The sequence below is a fragment of the Oncorhynchus mykiss genome, chromosome Y, assembly GCF_013265735.2.
Source record: "Oncorhynchus mykiss isolate Arlee chromosome Y, USDA_OmykA_1.1, whole genome shotgun sequence".
NCBI classification, from domain to species: Eukaryota; Metazoa; Chordata; class Actinopteri; order Salmoniformes; family Salmonidae; genus Oncorhynchus; species Oncorhynchus mykiss.
The window spans coordinates 15,131,168-15,153,020 of NC_048593.1; the positions used below are offsets into that span (position 1 = coordinate 15,131,168).

Here is a 21,853-nt window from a genome sequence, read left to right on the forward strand (position 1 = left end):
AGCGATGGTTCACATTTGAAGAGGCTGGCCTGGCATTCTGCCTGAGATAAAGGGCTCATTATTTCACAGTAAAGGAGACAGGTTGCGCCACGGCTCCTTCACATGGGCAAGACGAGGGTGGCCTCTCTCTCATCTCGGTCTTTCTCAATTTATTTAAATTCAATTACCAATTTCTCTCTCCCTCTTCACCTTCTCTCTCCCATTCTCTCTATCTGCCTTTAAACATTTCTCTCTCTCTCTTTCTTATTTATCCCTCCTTTTATCTTTTCCTCTTCCCCCTGCTCTCCCTCTCACGCAAGGCACAAGGAGCTCTGAGCTCCGGGGTCAACTATGCCTAGGTGAGCTACCGGTCACTCTCCAACACTCCTTTGATGAAGTAAGTTAAACATTAAAGTTCCAATGTAGCAATATTAAATCATTTCTGGGCAACAATCAAGTACCTTACTGTGTTTGTTTTGAATCAAAATTATGAAATAAAAAATTCCTTGTTAGCAAAGAACAATTTCTCAAGCAAGAATATTGCTAGGACTGTCTGGAAGTGGTCTGAGTGAGGAGGGAAAAACTGAAAACAAACTGTTATTGGCAAAGAGATTTGGAACGCTCTTTCTTATTGGTCTATTGACTAATTTACCGCCTGGCGATGACTCCATCTCACTAACTCCATCTCACCAAAACAGGCAGAAATTGTAGGTGTTTTTTTAAAACAGCTCTTACACTAAAAGGGCATTATCATAATTTTCACAATTTCACAGTATATATATATATATATATATATATATATTTTTTTTTTTGTGTGTGTGTGTGTGTGTGTGTGTGTGTGTGGAGAATATAGTTCTGGTCCCCTGCTGCTGTCCCTGCTCTTTGATGTGACCACAGAGGAAGTAGAAGGGATGGTTGATGGAGGAAATGAATCTGATGAAGGGATTGTGGTGGAAAGGGATGCTTCTGTAATGATGGGGTTCCACCCACACGCCGGTCCCCTCTCAGCCAGTCTTTTCAAACAGCTCATACAGTAAAAAGGCATTTGTTGATTTTTCACAATTACAACATATTATTCCAACCTCATAGCGTGGAAATATAAAACACAGGACAATCACGTTTTTTACTGCATTGGGCCTTCAAAAGAACATTGCTGATACGTCTGCTGGGCTGGATAGACGGGTGGATGGATGGAGAAAAATGGAGGGTGTGGATTGATGTCGGAGCAAAGAGCTTGAGAGAACGATGGAGTCCCTCCGAGAAAGACAGCTGGGATGTTATAAGAGGCAGAGTTTTTTTTTGTTGAGAGGTTGGACTTGAGCTTTCACTACTTTTCAAAGAAGTCCATGCTAACATGAGTGAGTGAAATAGTTCCTCTTAACTGGCAGCTCAATGAACCTCAGTGGAATAGAGGTTGAGAAGTCAGTATGAAGAACAGAATATGTGGAATTTAGATTATGTGATTGAATCTTATTCTCAGTTTTAGGGAAAAAGACAAGGTGAACACTGAACATTCCTGCTTTTTTGTAAGGAACAAAGAAATCGAAATCAACTTATCTCAATCTAGCATATGGAAATGTTTCATTGGATGTGAGCATATTTGGTGACATTTTCCTTGCACATTAATGGCCCACGAAGAAAGCAAAGTTGTAGAAAATAACCGAATCACCGAGCTGACAAGGTAAAAATCTGTCGTTCTGCCCCTGAACAAGGCAGTTAACTCACTGTTCCTAGGCCATCATTGAAAATAAGAATTTGTTCCTTACTGATTTGCCTGGTAAAATAAAGGTCAAATAAAAAAAATAATCTGGGCCAGTTTTAATTTGATTTGATTACAGTGGCAGGCATTTGCATCGTCTGGAACGCATTTGAATGTTGTTTACTTGAACTCAGGTTACATAAACTCATGGATATTATAAAAGGAAAGTTACAATATCAATTGTGAATTATACAGAGTCTTTTACACAGTTAGGTTCTGAGAGAGAAAATGCCACACTGTTCCTCTTAATGTTCTGAAATGTTTTCAGGATAATCTCACCTCCCACTTGTTATCCTGTGTCTGCCTCTTGAGGCGGATGCTCCAGTTATCGGCGGCAACCTCAGCGCAGTGGGATATCGTCATGGCGACGGGACAGGAGAGGTCAAGGCCCAGCGGACCGTACGTGACCTCTGGACTCAGCAGGACCTCCTGTCTCTCTTCTGATAGTGTGCTGCTGAAAACACACATACAAAAACATCAGGATGGGTTTAGACTCCAAACTCTCCACAGACAGCGTACATGAATAGGGCATGTTTCTTAAACAGTGGGCTTTACATGAGCAAGAGCAAGAGGGGAAAAAGAAACATTGGCCCATTCTTGCGAACACAGAAACTTTGATGAGGCTGCCATGAGTCCAAAAGGGCCTGCACTACTACACATATTTTTTACAGCCCAGCGCTCAATGAAAAGTGATGTCTGCTTGACTTCGTACTATTTGAGCCTCAACCGTCAGTCCTGGGGGTCAATCTCACTGTGGGTAGAATGGCCCTGCTATCCCCTGCTGTCACAGGGCCAAGCTGCCCCCCCCCCCCCGCCTAAGCCTGAGTGACAGGTCCGACTAGCGACCAGAGGCAGAGTCAGAGGAGTGATTTCCGCTAAACTGATTAACTGGACACTCTAACGAAGGGATCAGGACCACTGTTGGTTGGTGTTGAGTGAAACATCACAAACATCCAAATACTGACTGGCTGGAATAGGTCTGTTTGGGTACACAACCTTTTTTCTTTTAGGAGGAAACAAGTAGGCTAGCATTCTACTGTGTAGGGTAGGCTAACCATCAACGGAGAATAAAAACATATGCAAGCATATGCCTGTGTTATATTGTTTTCTGAAACATCAGTTGAACACGATATGGGGTGAACAAAGTGAGATCAACCTCGCCACAGGATTTTCACTCTGCTTTATCGTTATTTATTTTTCAGATAATTATCAGTGCCTATTGTGTTAAATGTGTCTCCATTGTTCAAATGAAAGCAATCAGCAGCATAACATTGGTTATGATCTCTCGTCTAAAAATACAGAATAAATAAGCCAACAGTGGTGAAAGCCTGCAGCTGTGCTGCATGTATGTGTGTTCATGTGAGCACGCATGTTTGTGTGTATGTTTGTTTGTTTGTCTGTGTATATATATATATATATATATATATATGTATATACACTGCTCAAAAAAATTAAGGGAACACTAAAATAACACGTCCTAGATCTGAATGAATGAAATATTCTTATTAAATACTTTTTTCTTTACATAGTTGAATGTGCTGACAACAAAATCACACAAAAAATATCATTGGAAATCAACTCTATCAACCCATGGAGGTCTGGATTTGGAGTCACACTCAAAATTAAAGTGGAAAACCACACAACAGGCTGATCCAACTTTGATGTAATGTCCTTAAAACAAGTCAAAACGAGGCTCAGTAGTGTGTGTGGCCTCCACGTGCCTGTATGACCTCCCTACAACGCCTGGGCATGCTCCTGATGAGGTGGCGGGTGGTCTCCTGAGGGATCTCCTCCCAGACCTGGACTAAAGCATCCGCCAACTCCTGGACAGTCTGTGGTGCAACGTGGCGTTGGTGGATGGAGCGAGACATGATGTTCCAGATGTGCTCAATTGGATTCAGGTCTGGGGAACGGGCGGGCCAGTCCATAGCATCAATGCCTTCCTCTTGCAGGAACTGCTGACACACTCCAGCCACATGAGGTCTAGCATTGTCTTGCATTAGGAGGAACCCAGGGCCAACCGCACCAGCATATGGTCTCACAAGGGGTCTGAGGATCTCATCTCGGTACCTAATGGCAGTCAGGCTACCTCTGGCGAGCACATGGAGGACGGTGCGGCCCCCCCAAAGAAATGCCACCCCACACCATGACTGACCCACCGCCAAACCAGTCATGCTGGAGGATGTTGCAGGCAGCAGAACGTTCTCAATGGCGTCTCCAGACTGTCACGTCTGTCACATGTGCTCAGTGTGAACCTGCTTTCATCTGTGAAGAGCACAGTGGCGAATTTGCCAATCTTGGTGTTCTCTGGCAAATGAAAAACGTCCTGCAGTGTTGGGCTGTAAGCACAACCCCCCCATGTGGACGTCGGGCCCTCATACCACCCTCATGGAGTCTGTTTCTGACCGTTTGAGCAGACACATGCACATTTATGGCCTGCTGGAGGTCATTTTGCAGGGCTCTGGCAGTGCTCCTCCTTGCACAAAGGCGGAGGTAGCGGTCCTGCTGCTGGGTTGTTGCCCTCCTACGGCCTCCTCCACGTCTCCTGATGTACTGGCCTATCTCCTGGTAGCTCCTCCATGCTCTGGACACTACGCTGACAGACACAGCAAACCTTCTTGCCACAGCTCGCATTGATGTGCCATCCTGGATGAGCTGCACTACCTGAGCCACTTGTGTGGGTTGTAGACTCCGTCTCATGCTACCACTAGAGTGAAAGCACCGCCAGCATTCAAAAGTGACCAAAACATCAGACAGGAAGCATAGGAACTGAGAAGTGGTCTGTGGTTATCACCTGTAGAACCACTCCTTTATTGGGGGTGTCTTGCTAATTGCCTATAATTTCCACCTGTTTGTCTATTCCATTTGCACAACAGCATGTGAAATTTATTGTCAATCAGTGTTGCTTCCTAAGTGGACAGTTTGATTTCACAGAAGTGTGATTGACTTGGAGTTACATTGTGTTGTTTAAGTGTTCCCTTTATTTTTTTGAGCAGTGTATATATGTGTGTCTCTTTGTGCGCTATGGTAATTAGGCCCACTTGTTAGAGGAACATCAAGGTTACCTGCAGATCAGACTCTGATAATTAGCCTGAAGAGAGGAGAATAGAAAACATGATGACAAGATGAAAAACTAGAAATGTTTCATGGTTCTGTCTTGAGTATCTCGGGAACAAATTGAAATGATTTGTTCAATGGAATTAGTTTGAGAGGTGGATCAGGTAGGGTGACTTTGGGTTGTTGATGTTTTAATAATGGATTGGAGTGTTTTCATGTTGGAATGCTTTGACTGGCATTGTGATGCTGAATGATATTCTATGATCCACCGAAACTCTTATTCTGAAAACATGCTAACAAATAGACGACCATTTGTCTACGCATAAATTAGCTCCGTAAACAAGATAAAAAGGTCAAGTGAATAGTAACATGATTGCAAACAGAGAGAGGTTTGACTGAAGGCCACCGGAAGTAAGCCCTAATCAACACTCCTTCTCTCACTCTCGATCGTTCATCCCTCTATTGCAACTCCCCCTAACAACCTCGCAGTCTCCCTCTCACACTATCATTCTTCGTCAGCCACACTTTCCCTTTTCACTCCCTTCCACTCGATCTCTCATTCACACTTGGTCACTGATCGGATCTCTACAGAGATCTCCTGACCTCGTGTTAAGGCCACAGGCTATACCGTGATGGCCTGACAAGGATCAAACAATAACTGCACTTCAAGGCACTAACACCCCGTGGGGATTTTATTGTTTCATTTAGAAAAAAAACATTGTAACAACCTTGGATACTGTTCCCTACGGAGTTTCAAGCTTTTCAGTGCACAACAAGACCTCGTTAGCTCGCTGAGTCGAAGCCAAGGCTTTAACACATTAGATGAGGCTAGCGCCAGGAACTGCCTCTGTTACAAGCACGTGACATTAAAAACACTGAAGAACGGACACACTTTTCTGTGTTTGTTCAGCATAAGGCTCCCCAACTCAACACCGCTAACTTAGACGGTTAACTGTTCTCCTGATCTCTCAGTAATATCTAATAACCCCCACCAAGACCTCTAGACTGCAGTGTGAAGACTTCCCTAGTGAGGAAAAGCCTCTCATCTCCGTCTCCATACGGCAGCCCTGGAGCCACCAAGGCTGAGCTGATCGATTCCTATCCTGCAGCCAAGTGGAGATCCACCGCCAAACCGCCTCAGGTAGTTGGATTCGTCCTGAAGTCTGAATAGGAGGAAAACATTTAATTTCTCCCAGGGTCTCTCTATGCGCTTGTCAAAAGACTCTGATTGACAGCTCAATGGTGCGCTGCCCTCCAGACTCCCTCTAATGCCAGGCAGGAAGTAAACAGAAAACAACGTTATCGGGACCAGGCAGAAACCTAAAGGTGTGGGCTCAGGGAGATCAAGGAGTGTTTAGAGTAGCGCACACCTCACGGGACAGACACAGGCAGTCCACCCCTAAGCTCTGAGGCGTAAACTATAGGTGACCTTTGATCCTTATCTTTACCCTCGCTACCCAGAAGCCTCTGGGGTGCTCTGAGGAGGAGGGAGGTGGACGAGGGAGGAGGGATGACATGGATTACAGCCACATTTGACACATTTGACAATCAATGTCACATATTTAAACTCCTTGAGAAGTCGAAATGTAATTTCATTGATGGGGCCAACCTGTTAACCAGGTTGTCAGGGGTGGGTGATACGTTTTTGGGATGGTTTCATCCAGATGTGTTCGAGATATTACACATTTTTGGTCTGCAAAGCAATCACAAACAAAATGATCCAAAAAGACTGACTCATGGTGGTGAGATAACTTCTTGAAGCCTCTCAGAGAAAAGTCAACAGTATTACATTTCTTGTGAATGTCTTTTAACTGTCTTGCCATTTTCGCCTTGAGTAATAGCCTTGTGAAAGTCTTGACAGCTAAGTCATGGCAATGGGCTCTCCATAGCAGGCAATAGTTACCTAGAGTCTGTCTTGTTCTATCTGACAAATGATGGCAGATACCCTTAACACTGAAGACTTTAACATTCACAGCCTTAACTAGTCACACAGGAAGGAGGGGGCTGAGCCAGTTGCTGAGCCAGTCGCTCAGGGCTATGCTGCAATCTGCAGGGCCGTGTCTGCAACTGCCAGCCTCTTCCTGACACATCAAGTCCTCCCCTGTAGAGTGTGCAAGATGAGCTAAGGCTGCATGCTGGGCGGTGTATATAGTGGTTCCTGAATTAAAAGTTTCCAGGTTACGCCGCAGTGCATTGAGGTATATTATGGTATATAGTACGGTATATTGCGTCACCGCAAGGGGGAGTTAGAATGCTGGTTATGCTTTTAGGTTCGGTGTAAATCATTTCTACCCAGGCGCTAATGTGTCTCTTGATGAATTGATGAATGGGTAGATAGAAACCAGACAGAAACGGATCATTGTAAACATTGCATTTGAATTAACTGAATGGTAAGGATGAAGAATGGCGCAGCCATATAGCCTCGGCTACTAAGCACAGATAAATAAAACTCAAAACATGCTATTCTGTTCTTTTGAAATACCTTATCTTAGTATCGTGTTTTTTATGACCTTGCTAAATGAAAGCCTCATATAAAGCAGACAATTCGGGTCTAGATGCAGTGAGGGGCACAGAGAAATAAATAAATTGGTTTAATTGGTAGTAGGCCCGAATCTAGATTCTATCTGAACCAATTAAAACATGCAAAATAGCCTTCTAAATAGGCCAAGCCTTCAATAGTAACTTTGTCGTTGGTTTCTGAAGAGTTCAGCTCATCCACTCAAGCAGGCACACAGACTCACTAATTTATGGCTGAGTCTGTGTGCTTAACTCATTACCGAATAAATAACAACAATAGAAAGAAGCATCTGGTGGCTTTAAAACTAAAATAATCGCATTCAACTCTAAGGTCAAAACACATCGACTACTATCGATTTACAGCATTTCCCTGATTCAGACTACAAATGTGCAAAAGCCCAATTAGCGGGAGGGATAGGGGCATCTTCTAGTCGCGTGCGGAGCTCAAGATTATAACAGCTGTCAGTCAAAACCAATACAGTGCTGTGAACCGGAGAATGTAAATAATCATAAAGTCCAGGATATTATATCAACAAGAGAATAGAGAACGGAACGAGTCACATTTGAATTGAAACTACCAGATTGAATTGCATTTAAATGCCCAATTGTATTTCATACAATATTCTGCCAATATTGAAATTCGGGCTTGCTTGACCTTCTTCCTTTTTTTCTTCCTATCGGCCTACAATGAAATATAGAATTAAATTGTAATCATGAAGTGTAGATGTTCTCAAAGATGCCCTCTGGTGGGCATTAACGGTAAGCACTGTAACACACTGTACCATACCACAGCACACCGCATCCTATACCATAGTATGAAGCAACTTCTAATTGAGGAACCACTATATGTGGGTGTGTTTGTGTGTGTGTGTTTGTATGTTGGAATGTGTGTGTGTGTGTGTGTGTGTGTCTGTGACAGTGAGTGAGTGAGTGAGTGAGTGAGTGAGTGAGTGAGTGAGTGAGTGAGTGAGTGAGTGAGTGAGTGAGTGAGCTTGCATACACCCGTGCGTGTGGGTGTAAATAAGTGGGAGAGAGAGTGTGAGAAATATGGAAAACAGGATGAGAGATGGAGTGAGATGAAGTGGTAGAATGAAAGAGAGAGCGATAAGAGGTAGGGAGGGAGGCAGGCAGCCTGATTCTCTGTGCCATATCTGTGTGTCGTGTTATACCTGCTGCTGTCCTCCTGGTTGATGACCATGTACATTTCCCAGGTAGTGTCCACAGCTATCCCCCCATGGGGCACCAACAGACTCACGCCTACAGACAGCGAGAGAAAGAGAGAGGAACAGAGGAGATTATCACGAGACACACGCACACGCTTGCACACATATGTGCACGCACGCACGCGCACACACGCACACACACACACACACACACACACACACACACACACACACACACACACACACACACACACACACACACACACACACACACACACACACACACACACACACACACACACACACACACACACAGCTGTCTCCTGTCCTTTGTGACACTTTAATCTACTGGCAAGTTAGATTAGCACTCTAGGAATTGTTTGTGGGCTCCAGTGTTGGTGGTAGTGTGTGTGTGTGTGGTACACTGTTGGCAACATTGATTTGAGAGCCCCAGAGACCCTGACTGGCCTCTCTGACTGTCACCTGCACTAAATAGACCTGACACCCAGCAGTGTGTGTGCGTACGTGCGCACGCGTGTATGTATGCATCTTGTGATCCTCTCCTCTGTGCGTGTGTGTGCCTCTATGTATGTGGTATGTGGACCTGTGTGTGTGGAAGCCTCCATGCCTGTGTATGTGCACGCTTGCGTTTGCATGTGTACATGTGTGTGGTACATTGCCTTTACAAACCACAACCCTCACCTGTATTGGGCACCACCAGCCTCCCTCCCGCGTGTCCGAACACCCCGGCCGTCCTGAGTGGGGGCCTGGATGGCGTAGACGGGGCAAGGGGGCCGATGAGGGTCTTCTCCCTCCTTCCTCTCAGCGTCCCCTCCAAACCCACACCGCTGTAGTCGGGCGCCAGTCCCCGGGGGAAGGTCTGGGGGTGGGCTTTCTGGATGTGGTACTCGGCCCCCCTCTCTGACACGCCCAGGGACACCATGAAAGAGGAGTGAACTTTGACCTTGAGGTCGGGCAGGGGGTCGAAGAGCGAAGGCTCCTGAGATATGAGTTCTTTATCCATTGAGTCCTGGAAGCAGATGGGGCTGGTGTAGGTCCGTGACACCGTTAGGTCCGGCTGCTGGGATGAGTTGATCAACAGGGGGTTGCCTGGAAAAGAGAGAATACATGATTGATTGATTGGTTAATTTATTTGTTGGATGATTGGTTGGTTGATTAGTTAACTGACAGACAAAAAGATATGGACAATGTGATTAGTCACAAACTGATTCCTAGCTATCATCACTGATGTCCCCCAGTGGCTCTGAAAGGACTGGATTGACTAATAAATATAATCTTAAATTGCAATAAAGTGTAACTAAAAAGTGTAACTAAAAACTAAACTAAACAAAAAATATAGTGTACATAGTATAACGGAGATGTTCTGTTTCCAAAGCCAACACCTCATTTGGCAGCCTTTTCTTCCAGTTCTCTGCTGACAATGAATGGAACAAATTGCAAAAATCACTGAAGTTGGAGACATATCTCCCTCGCTAACTTTAAGCGTCAGCTGTCAGAGCAGCTTACCGATCGCTGCAGCTGTACACAGACCGTCAGTAAATAGCCCATCCAACACACCTACCTCATGCCCATATTTGTTTTTCTGCTCTTTTGCACACCAGTATTTCTACTAGCACATCCTCATCGGCACATATATCACACCACTGTAAATTGCTAAATTGTAATTACTTCACCACTATTGGCCTATTTATTGCCTTAACCCCTTTTTAATTTGCACACACTGTATACAGATGTTTCTATTGTGTTATTGACTGTACGTTTGTTTATACCACGTGTAACTCTGTGTTGTTTTTGTCGCACTGCTTTGCTTTATCTTGGCCAGGTCGCAGTTATAAATGAGAACTTGTTCTCAACTGGCCTACCTGGTTAAATAAAGGTGAAATAATAAAAATAATACAAAATGTTTTGGATCAATGCAGCTGAATCTCTGTGTTCATGACAAAGGATATGTAGCATATGGAAAACGTAATCTATCGTATCAGGCGGATGTTTGGAGCTCGATACTATAGGACTGAGATTTAAGAAAGAGAGCCCTGGAAAGAGAAGGTCCAGAGGTTTCAGATACTGTCCCAGAAAACCCAAGAAAACACATCTGCTTAACAGACTGGTTGTGTATACAACACTTCAACATGGGTTTTAATACCATAGTATACTATAGTATTTTTGTGGGGGTAGCTGACAGCAGCATGCCAACTATTGGTTACCCATGGTTGGTGTACTGTGCTACTAGCGGCATTGGACACAGTTCTGATATTGGCTTGCCTGAAAGAAGAATGGCGCTGGAATCCAGGTGAAAGCTATGATACCTTATTGATGTCATCTGTTAATTTTTTTTTTTCAATAGATTTAACCTTTATTTAACTAGGTAAGTCAGTTAAGAACAAATTCTTATTTACAATGACGGCCTACCAAGAGGCAAAAGGGATAGGATAAAAAAAATATATATACATATATAGGACAAAACCCACATCACAACAAGTGTCACGTTCGTTATAATGAATGTCGGACCAAGGCACAGCGTATGTTGAGTTCCACATAATGATAAAGTGAAACGGAACAAAAACATAAAACAAATAAACTAACAACGAACCGTGACGACAGAGATGCTACGTGCACTAACTCAAAACAATATCCCATAACCACAGGTGAGAAAAACAGCTACGTAAATATGATCCCCAATTAGAGACAACGATTACCAGCTGCCTCTAATTGGGAATCATACACAAACACCAACATAGAAAAACAACCCTAGAACCCCACATAGAAATAATAAACTAGACTAACCCCTAGTCACGCCCTGACCTACTCTACCATAGAAAATAAAGGCTTTCTATGGTCAGGACGTGACAACAAGAGAGAAACCACAACAATACACAAAGAGAGACTTAAGACAACAACATAGCATGGCAGCAACACATGACAACACAGCCTGGTAGCAACACAACATGGCAGTAGCACATGGTAGAAGCACAAAACATGATACAAACATTATTGGGCACAGACAACAGCACAAAGGCAAGAAGGTAGAGACAACTATACATCACGTGAAGCAGCCACCACTGTCAGTAAGAATGTCCATGATTGAGTGTTTGAATGAAGAGATGGTGTGTTTTTTGCAGCTCGTTCCAGTGGCTAGCTGCAGCAAACTGAAAAGAGGAGCAACCCAGTGATGTGTGTGCTTTGCGGCCCTTTAACACAATGTGACCACCAGAACGGGTATTGTATATGGAGGATGAGAGCTGCAGTAGATATCTCAGATAGTGTGAGTGAGGGTGAGTGAGGCCTTAAGAGGGTTTTATAAATAAGCATAAACCAATGGCTCTTGCAACGGGTATACAGAGATAACCCGTTTACAGAGGAGTATAGAGTGCAGTGATGTGTCCTATAAGACGGCCGTATGGTAAAGAACATCTCCGTAACCTAGCATGGGTGGGATGGTCATGTGAATCAGGGTTAGTTTGGCAGCTGAGGTGAAAGAGGAGCAATTACGATAGAGGAAACCAAGTCTAGATTTAACCTTAGCCTGCAGCTTTGATATGTGCTGAGAGAAGAACAGTGTACCATCTAGCCATACTCCCAAGTACATGTATGAGGTGACTTCCTCAAGCTCTAAACCCTCAAAAGTAGTAATCACACCTGTGGGGAGAGGGGCATTCTTCTTACCAAACCACATGACCTTTGTTTTGGAGGGGTTCAGAACAAGGTTAAGGGCAGAGAAAGCTTGTTGGACACTAAGAAAGCGTTGTTGTAGAGCGTTTAACACAAAATCCGGGGAGGGGCCAGCTGTATCATCTGCATATAAATGGATGAGAGCTTCCTACTGCCTGAGCTATGTTGTTGATGTAAATTGAGAAGAGCGTGGGGCCTAGGATCGAGCCTTGAGCCACTCCCTTGGTGACAGGCAGTGGCTGAGACAGCAGATGTTCTAACTTCATACACTGCACTCTTTGAGAGAGGTAGTTAGCAAACTAGGCCAAACATCTCAGAAACACCAATACTCATTAGCCGGCCCACAAGAATGGAATGGTTTACCGTATCAGAAGCTTTGGCCAAGTCAATAAAAACAGCAGCACAACATTGCTTAGAATCAAGGGCAATAGTGACATCACTTAGGACCTATAAGGTTGCAGTGATACATCCATAACCTGAGCAGAAACCAGATTGCATACCAGAGAGAATACTATAAACATCAATAAAGCCAGTCAGTTGATTATTGAGGTTTTTTTTCAACACTTTTGATAAACAGGGCAAAATAGAAATGGGCCAAGAACAGTTAGGATCAGTTTAATCTCCCCCTTTAAATAACGGATGCACTGTGGCTGCCTTCCAAGCAATGGGAACCTCCCCAGAGAGAAGAGACGGGTTAAAAAGGTCAGAGATAGGCTTAGCGATGATAAGGGCTGAAACCTCAAAGAAGAAAGGATGTAAACTATCTGACCCAGATGTTTTTTTGGGGGTCAAGTTTAAGGTGCTTCTTTAGCACCTCCGACTCAGTGACCGCCTGTAGGGAGAAACTTTGTAGCGGAGCAGGGGAATAAGAGGGAGGAGCATCGGGGCTAGTCGCATTAGAAGGGTGATGGTGATGAGGAAATGTTGGGCGGACAATGAGGCATGGCTGATTCAAATAGGAATCCTGACTTAATGAAGTGGTGATTAAAGAGCTCAGCCATGTGCTCCTTGTCAGTAACAACCACATCATCAACATTAAGGGACATGGCCTCCCGAGTGGTGCAGTAGACAAAATATTTAAGTGCCTTTGAATGGGGTATGGGAGTAGGTGCCAGGCACACCAGTTTGATTGTGTCAAGAACTGCAATTCTGCTACGTTTTTCATGCTCAACAGTTTCCTGTGTGTATCAAGAATGGTCCACCACCTAAAGCACATCCAGCCAACTTGACACTTGTGGGAAGTGTCACCGGTGGGAAGCATTGGAGTCAACATTAGCCAGCATCCCTGTGGAATGCTTTCGACACCAAGTAGATTCCATGCCCCCAACGAATTGAGGCTGTTCTAATGGAAAAAGGGAGTGCAACTCAATATTAGGAAGGTGTTGTGTTTTGTAGACTCAGTGTATAGTGGCCGTTTTACAGGCTCCTGTTTTTTTGTGGTGATCGTAACTTTTTTGAACATTCCAGCCGGTGTCTATTCCACAAGTTACCACCGGCTAAATCTAAGACATTGAAATGCCTATTTACTCTGTTCCATCTGACTGCGCAATCCACTGTCTCATCAGCCCAGCGAGGCAATTTATAAACTTGATCTCCACTATAAAAAGCATCTAGACACGATCTCACATTTCTTTAAGACCAACATTTAGTTTTCAACAGTGGAGATTTTTATACATCTTGCTGCCTGTCGCTAGGTGCATAGTGCTTCCTCTGACACATTGGTGCGGCTGGCTTCCAGGTTGCATGCGCGCTGTGGTAAGAAGCAGTGCGGCTTGGTTGGGTTGTGTTTCGGAGGACGCATGACTCTCAACCTTCGTCTCTCCCGAGCCCATACGGGAGTTGTAGCGATGAGACAAGACAGTAACTACTAACAATTGGATACTACGAAATTGGGGAGAAAAAAGGGGGAGAAAAATAATATATATTTTTTTAAATAATAAAAAAATATAACTGAAAATCCAGTGTTTCTATGTCATTTTTTGTTCATTTTCAGTCTTCTACTACTTCTACTATTTTTTTTACTATTTTCTACATTGTAGAATAATAGTGAAGACAGTGAAGAACTATGAAATAACACATGGAATCATGTAGTGCCCAAAAGTGTTAAGCAAACCAAAATATATTTTATATTTGAGATTCTTCAAATAGCCACCCTTTGCTTTGATGACAGCTTTGCACATTATTGGCATTCTCTCAACCAGCTTAATGGGGAAGTCTGTGTTTGTGTAAATAGTTTCTGAAAAAACAGAGTGGCCGCTCAAATGCTGATTGTTGCGTCATTCGAAACTGGCCGGGTGTGATCGTACGCTTCAGGGACCACTGTAGAATGTTCACACCTGTGTGAAGGTACGTGTGAAAGGGTGTGCCTTGTTAACCTCTCTAGGGTATGTGGGATGCTAGTGTCCCATCTGGCCAACATCCAGTGAGATTGCAGAGCGCCAAATTCAAATCCAGAAATACTCATTATAAAAATTCAGAAAACAAAACATATTTTACATAGGTTTAAAGATTAACTTCTTGTGAATCCAACCACGGTGTCAGATTTAAAAAGTGCTTTACGGCGACAGCATACCTTACGATTATTTGAGAACATAGCCCAGTTGACAAATCATTACAAACAGTAACCAGCCAAGCAGAAGAGTTACAAAACTCAGAAATAGAGAAAAAATTAATCCCTTACATTTGATGATCTTCATATGGTTGCACTCAGAAGACATTCATTTAATAAATGTTCCTTTTGTTCGATAGTCTCTTTATATCCAAAAACCTCCATTTTGTTTGCACGTTTTCTTCAGTAATCCACAAGCTCAAACACAGTCAAAACAGGCAGACAAAAAAATCCTAATTGTATCCGTAAAGTTCATAGAAACATGTCAAAGATGTTTATATTCAATCCTCAGGTTGTTTTTTAGCCTAAATGGTCTATAATATTTCAACCGGACAATAACTTGTCAATATAAAAGGTAAACAAGAAATACACTCTCTCGGGATTGCGCATGAAAATGCTCTGTGACATGTCAGGGTCCACTCATTTAGACTGGTCCTACTCCCTCATTTATCAGAATACAAGCCTGAAACAATTTCTAAAGACTGTTGACATCTAGTGGAAGGCATAGGAACTGCAATTTGAGTCCTAAGTCAATGGATACTGTAATGGCATTGAATAGAAAACTACAAAACCAGCAAAAAAAACTACTTCCTGAATGGATTATACTCAGGTTTTCACCTGCCAAATCAGTTCTGTTATACTCACAGACACTATTTTAACGGTTTTGGGAACTTTAGAGTGTTTTCTATCCAAATTTACCAGTTATACGCATATCATCTCTTCTGGGCCCGAGTAGCAGGCCGTTTAATTTGGGCATGCTTTTCATCCAAAATTCCGAATGCTGCCCCCTACCCTAGAGAAGTTAAAAGTAAATGCGTTTGAGCCAATCAGTTGTGTTGTGACAAGGTAGGGTTGATATACAGAAGATATCCCTATTTGGTAAAAGACCAAGTCCATATTACGGCAAGAACATCTCAAATAAGCAAAGAGAAACGACAGTCCATCATTACTTTAAGACATGGTCAGTCAATACGGAAAACTTCAAGAACATGATGAAAATGTCAAGTCCCTGTGCCCAAGAACGCCAAAGTAACTTGTCTAAATTACTATCGGCCCATAGCACTCACATCTGTAGCCATGAAATGCTTTGAAAGTCTGGTCATGGCTTACATCAACGCCATCATCCCAGACACATTGGATCCACTCCAATTTGCATATCGCCCCAACAGATCCACAGATGACGCAATCTCTATTGCACTCCACACTTCTCTTTTCCACTTTGCAAAAGGAAAACCTATGTGAGAATGCTGTTTATTGTTTACAGCTCAGCGTTCAACACCATAGTGCTCTCCACTCATCACTAAGCTAAGGACCCTGAGACTGAACACCTACAACTGGATCCTGGACTTCCTGATGGGACACCCTCAGGTGGTGATGGGTAGGCAACAACAACAACGATTCTGTAATGACTTCCATAAGTTGAATGCTATTTTGGAATTTGATGCTTATCCCATGCCGAAAATAGAAGAGTTGATTGAAAGACTGGGAAATGCCCGGTTCATCAGTACACTTGATCTAACCAAGGGGTATTGTCAGGTTCCTCTGACCCCGGCAGCTCTTGAGAAGACGGCATTCTCCACTCCAGACGGGCTGTTCCAATATGTGAGACTGCCCTTTGGACTTCATGGAGCCCCTGCAATGTGTCAAAGTCTGATGGACCGCAATTTGCGGCCACATCAATCCTATGCTGCAGCCTAGCTGGACGATGTGATAATCCACAGTCACGTGGGAAGAGCACCTAATACGACTAACAGTGTACTAACGACCTTCGACAAGCAGGACTCACAGCCAACCCCAAAAAATGCATGCTGGGGGTAAGTGAAGCAAGAATCTGGGCTATTCCATAGGGCTAGGGTTGATCAAACCACAAGAGAAGAAGGTTGCTGCGATCCAGGATTGGCCTCAACCAGTGAACAAGAAACAGGTAAGGGCTTTCCTGGGAATAACTGGTTGTTACAGACGTTTGATCAATCATTGCAGGACCCCTGTGTGACCTGACCCGGAAGGCCAAACTTGCCATGGTACTGTGGAACACTGCGGCCGAAGAGGCATTTCAGAAATTGAAAACGGCCTTATGCATGGCCTGTGTTGTATTCAATCAGAGGTTTCTAGAAACCTCTGATTGTACAGACAGATGCATCGGACACTGGAATTGGAGCTGTACTCTCGCAAGAAGTGGAGGGAGAGGAACATCCTGTGATGTACATTAGCTGTAAGTTGATCCCCCGTAAAACCAAATATGCAACAGTGGAAAAAGAGTGTTTGGCAATCAAATGGGCTCTGAAGTCCTTGAAATGATATGTTCTGGGCTGCAAGTTTGTGTTGATGACAGATCACGATCCCCTTACCTGGATGAAGCAGAAGGACACTAAAGCTGGTGGCTCCTCAGCCTGCAGCCGTTCCACTATCGGATCGTCCACCGTTCGGGTTCTAAACATGGTAATGCTGATGCCATGTCCCGTATGCATGCCATGTTTTCTTTGACCGCTCTGACCACAGAGTCAACGCTGAGGGGGAAGGTATGTAGTAGTTTCAGGGGTTGTATGGTGGATGGGCGGTATGTGCCTGCGAGGTTTCTGTGTTTTCTGACTGCCAGGGCCACGGACAGCAATGGGAAGTATTCCCCAGAGGCAGGACTATGGACAGCTCAGGGGAAACTGCCAGACTGCAGCAGAACAGCCACACCTGTCTCCAGCTGTAATTAGAGACTAAACGGCAGACAGGTGAAACCAATCAGGGGCCTCTACTTAACTGCGCCCTGGGTTTGCTTTCTGGGTCTGTCCCTTGACCCCAGCAGGTGAACGAGGAGGAGGCTATTGGAGCGACTGAACATAAGGTGGAGAAGGAGGTTTACCGGAATAAGGGAACTGAAGATTTCAACACGGAGTGAACCCCCAAAGACGCAGAGTGGTGGACCTTCCACTGGTGACGACGTATTTACTTTGTTTGAGTTTTGTACATCAGGAAAACTGCTGGTACCTGATTAAAAAATAACCACGTAAACCCTTCACGTGGACTGGTGGTGTTTGTATGCGTAAACCCTGCCTTACCAAGATCATGGCGCCAAAACCGCCACACTATGGACAACCATTTATCATCTAGCTAGTTTGTCATCTACATGTTGCTAGTTATTCATATACTTCAGTGGGGGCGGCAGAGGTGAGGATGGCTCATAATGTTTGTATTGGAGTAAATGGAATGTGATTTCCATGTGGTTCATACCAATCCATTGACTCCATTCCAGGCATTATTATGAGCTCTCCCCCCTTCATCAGCCTCCACTGATATAGTTATGTCTGTCATATTGAGGTATCTAGCTATAAGTTAACCGTGACCAGTTAAATGGATCGGTGTAAGCAATTATGGTAATTCAAAATGCCCTTTAACGAGGTGTCTTCGCTAGACAGACCGAGCGTGGAAGACCGACAGAAAGACAGCAGTGCAAATGTACTTAGACTTGAGTATTTCAACAACTCTTCTCTTCCAACTTGTTGGACAATCAAACGTACCTACGGGGGAAGGGTGGCCAGCCAGACAGGAGGGTGATTTTTACTAAGGAGGAGAAGGGGGGCCGTGCTGACTGAGATACATGCTGGCCATTTTGGAGTGAAGCGCATGATTGCCAAAATCAACATACACTTATTCTGACAGAGAATTGTAAAGGAGGTGGACAGCTGGGCAATTGAAATAACCTTTTGTTTATGAAACACATTCTATATCTGAAATTATGATTTAAATTAATGTTATATCAGAGAGCACACAATGTTTCAATTTGAAATGTTTTGCTTAAAGGTCAGCACCCTTTCTAGCCTGTCAGAAGTTTGAGAGGGCGACGACTGTGGCACCGGAATTGAAGCCCATCAAAGTTGTTTCACCATGTGACATGATCGGTAAGTGTCCCAATTAAAATGTTGCCCTGATAAGTCATTTGTAATGGTTGCTTTATTTGACCACAGCAGAGTTCAATATTATTGTGTGTGTATCAGTATCCTTACAAATATGAAAATCTACATTCTGTATGACACAGAAAAGGGTAAGAATAAAGTCATCTCTCTAACACATTAAATGTTAGGGGTGGACCTCATCGGACACTTCACGAAATCTAGGCATGGCAACAGCTGGTGTCTGATGGCAACCGATCACTTTACCAAGTGGATGGAGGCAATACCCATTAAAGTCAGTAAAGGAGGAGTACGTGCTTAACTCTATATTCCCTTCTGTAACCCTTAAAAAAGGGTGCTTGGAACCAAAAATCGATTTTTGTTTTGTATGATACCCATCAAAGACAAAACTGGCGAGGCCACCTCCAAGGCGATGACAGACATCTTATACACACGGTTCTCCTGAGGTCATCTTGAGTGACCGAGGTCATGAACACTGGAACAAGGTACGGATCTTATATTATATTCGGTCACCAATTATTTATTTTTTACAATTAGTTTGTCTTGTTTTTCCATTGTACATAATCAAACATATTTCAATATCTTACATTGTCAATAGATATCGCTTCCTACCCCCTCCTCCAGGTTTGGTGAATGGATCAACTAGAGCCTCAAGACTGCCATGGGCAAGTCCCTTGATTGGTAGCAGAAAGGGTGGGAGAACAACCTGAAGGTAATTCTCTTTGCACACAGCAACAGCTTCCAGGCCTCCACCGATTATGGACGGGAACCGCAGCAGTTGACTGAGGTAAACAATGCAATTTGTATATACAATTATTCCATATACTGTAGTCTTTCAAATGTGCGATTGACTTAGTGATGTTGCTATTTTTTGTCAAACTTACTTTCAGATCACTGAAACTCCACCTGATGTGGTGGAAGTTGTTGAACCAGATCAGAACGCCTTCAAGGACCACCTTCAGGCACGGGCTGAGAAGGATGTGGAGGTTTGACTAGGTAAAAATGATTGTCTGCTGTTTAATTTATTTTCTGGCCCTCCCAAGAGATGTATTTGTAATATGAAATGTAATTGCATTTATTCCTGTTATCAATCAAGGTGAGACTGAACATCGACAAGGTGCAGGAGAAACAGGAGAGCGACTGGAACAGAATCAAGAAGGGGACCAAGTGCTACTACATCCGGGTAAGTTACTTGGTTTGGAAGAAGGACAAAAGGAAGGTGAGACCTGGGAAACCTCGCTGCTCTTAGCTGGGGTCACCATCTGTTAAGGTGAATATTAAAAAAAATCTACCTCTCCAAATGACTTTAGGACCAGACTGGCCGAGCCCCCCAGGATGTATCCCATCCACCAGAACCAGTGAGTTCGGATCAGTCTGATTCTCTGTGCCCTGAGCCGGAGGGGGACCAGCTTGAGGTAGGCAATGCAAGATATTGAAATGGGTTTGATTATGTACAAAAGTGTTGAAGTCTCCCATTTATAACACTGCACTAATCTATCACATGTTCTCACTGTAAAGTGTAACCTGTGTGTTTGTCTGTCTCCTACCCTAGGAGTTCTGCCTAACACCCAGATGTGGATCCACCTGATCCTCCATTACCAACCAACTTTTCATTTACATCTACTGTTATTGTCATTATCTGCTAAGAGTTTCCTTGCTCTACATAATGTGAGATACACAGATGCACTGCAAACACTCAGAACAAAGAGAGCAGCAGTGCCTGGACTTTGCAGTCTCCCTCTTCAAGTCCCCCTTCTGAGACTGGCTGCCTGTTGAGAACAAGTGACAGGCAGAACCTCCAACTCACACAGCAACCACCTCCTCAATATTCCACACACCAGAATTCTGTATTTTAGTCTGATTGCCATGTGAGTGTACAAAAATCTGTGAAAATAAATGTCACAACAGTGCCAAAAAATATTGAAGTTTGTATTAAAATCTTAAATATTGCCAGGTTGGTTTTCACAGCTGTTTCACAGGGTGTTCATAATAGTAAGTTGTACGGTATCCTTTGGTGGTATTTATTTGTTCCACATTATTCATTGTTGTATCCTTGGACCTATAATAGATACATATATATTCAACCACAAGGGTGTACCAATGAGCAATGTGAGATAAAAAATAATTATTTTCCTTCTCTACATTGTTGGGAAGGACCTGAAAGTAAGCATTTCACTGTTAGTCCACACCTGTTTACAAATTGTGATTGTTGTCATCGAGACCAGGAAGTTGTTTAACACAATCTCTTCACCATGGAAACTGATGCTAAAAACACCTCACCATGACAAACGGGAAGTGCCTCCATGTACTTGTCACTGCAATAGAGGTGTAACAAACACCCCTCCATAGCAACAACTATCTGCATAAAACTCCCCGCTAATGGCCAAGAGTGCGAAATGAGCTAATGAGATTTTTTGTGTGTTATAATTGAGAGATTCTTTAAAACTTTAAGCTTTGATTCCAACGTGTTTCTTAGTGAGTTGGACTACTACATGAGACTTAAAGCTACTAAGAATAGACAAACTTGTGCACCAAAGCTGGGTAAATGGTTTTATTTATTGAACCTTTAACTAGGCAAGACAGTTAATAAATTCTTATTTACAATTACGGCCTACCTCAGCCAAACCCTAAACCGGACGACGCTGGGCCAATTGCGCGCCGCCCTATGGGACTCCCAATCACAGCCGGTTGTGATACAGTCTGGACTCAAACTAGGGTCTGTAGTGACTCCTCTTGCACTAAGATGCAGTGCCTTAGACCACTGTGCCACTCGGGAGCCAAATGGTTGATCAGATGGGAAAACTGAGGCTTGGTGGGACCCTAGATCAGTGATGTAAACGTCCTCTCACTGTCAACTGCGTTTATGTTCAGCAAACCTAAAGTGTAAATATTTGTATGAACATAAGATTCAACAACAGACATAAACTGAACAAGTTCCACAGACATGACTAACAGAAATTGAATAATGTGTCCCTGAACAAAAGGGGGGTCAAAATCAAAAGTAACAGTATCTGGTGTGGCCTCCAATCCAACAGGTCCCAGACGTGCTCAATAGGATTGAGATCCGGGCTCTTCGCTGGCCATTGCAGAACACTGACATCCTGTCTTGCAGGAAATCACGCACAGAACGAGCAGTATGGCTGGTGGCATTGTCATGCATGAGGGTCATGTCAGGATG

General features: G+C 43.7%; 1 protein-coding gene and 1 long non-coding RNA gene across 4 annotated transcripts in view; one reads left to right on the plus strand and one right to left on the minus strand.

Moving 5' to 3' along the window:
* Positions 1-21,853, minus strand: part of LOC110509703 (netrin receptor UNC5D) — a 319,330-nt gene that overhangs the window by 25,189 nt on the left and 272,288 nt on the right. For 2 of the 3 annotated variants that reach the window (XM_036967784.1, XM_036967782.1), the window contains 3 exons: positions 9,178-9,585; positions 8,482-8,569; positions 2,018-2,192 (listed from right to left, as the gene is read on the minus strand). In XM_036967784.1, the coding sequence (XP_036823679.1) occupies positions 2,018-2,192; positions 8,482-8,569; positions 9,178-9,585 (671 nt within the window). The remainder of the gene's footprint in view (positions 1-2,017; positions 2,193-8,481; positions 8,570-9,177; positions 9,586-21,853) is intronic. The other variant, XM_036967783.1, reaches the window with a different exon arrangement.
* LOC110509704 lies at positions 18,121-20,581 on the plus strand. Its single transcript, XR_002471473.2, has 7 exons — positions 18,121-18,663; positions 18,846-19,160; positions 19,300-19,462; positions 19,566-19,671; positions 19,772-19,858; positions 19,986-20,090; positions 20,228-20,581. It is a non-coding gene; the product is annotated as an uncharacterized LOC110509704 (long non-coding RNA).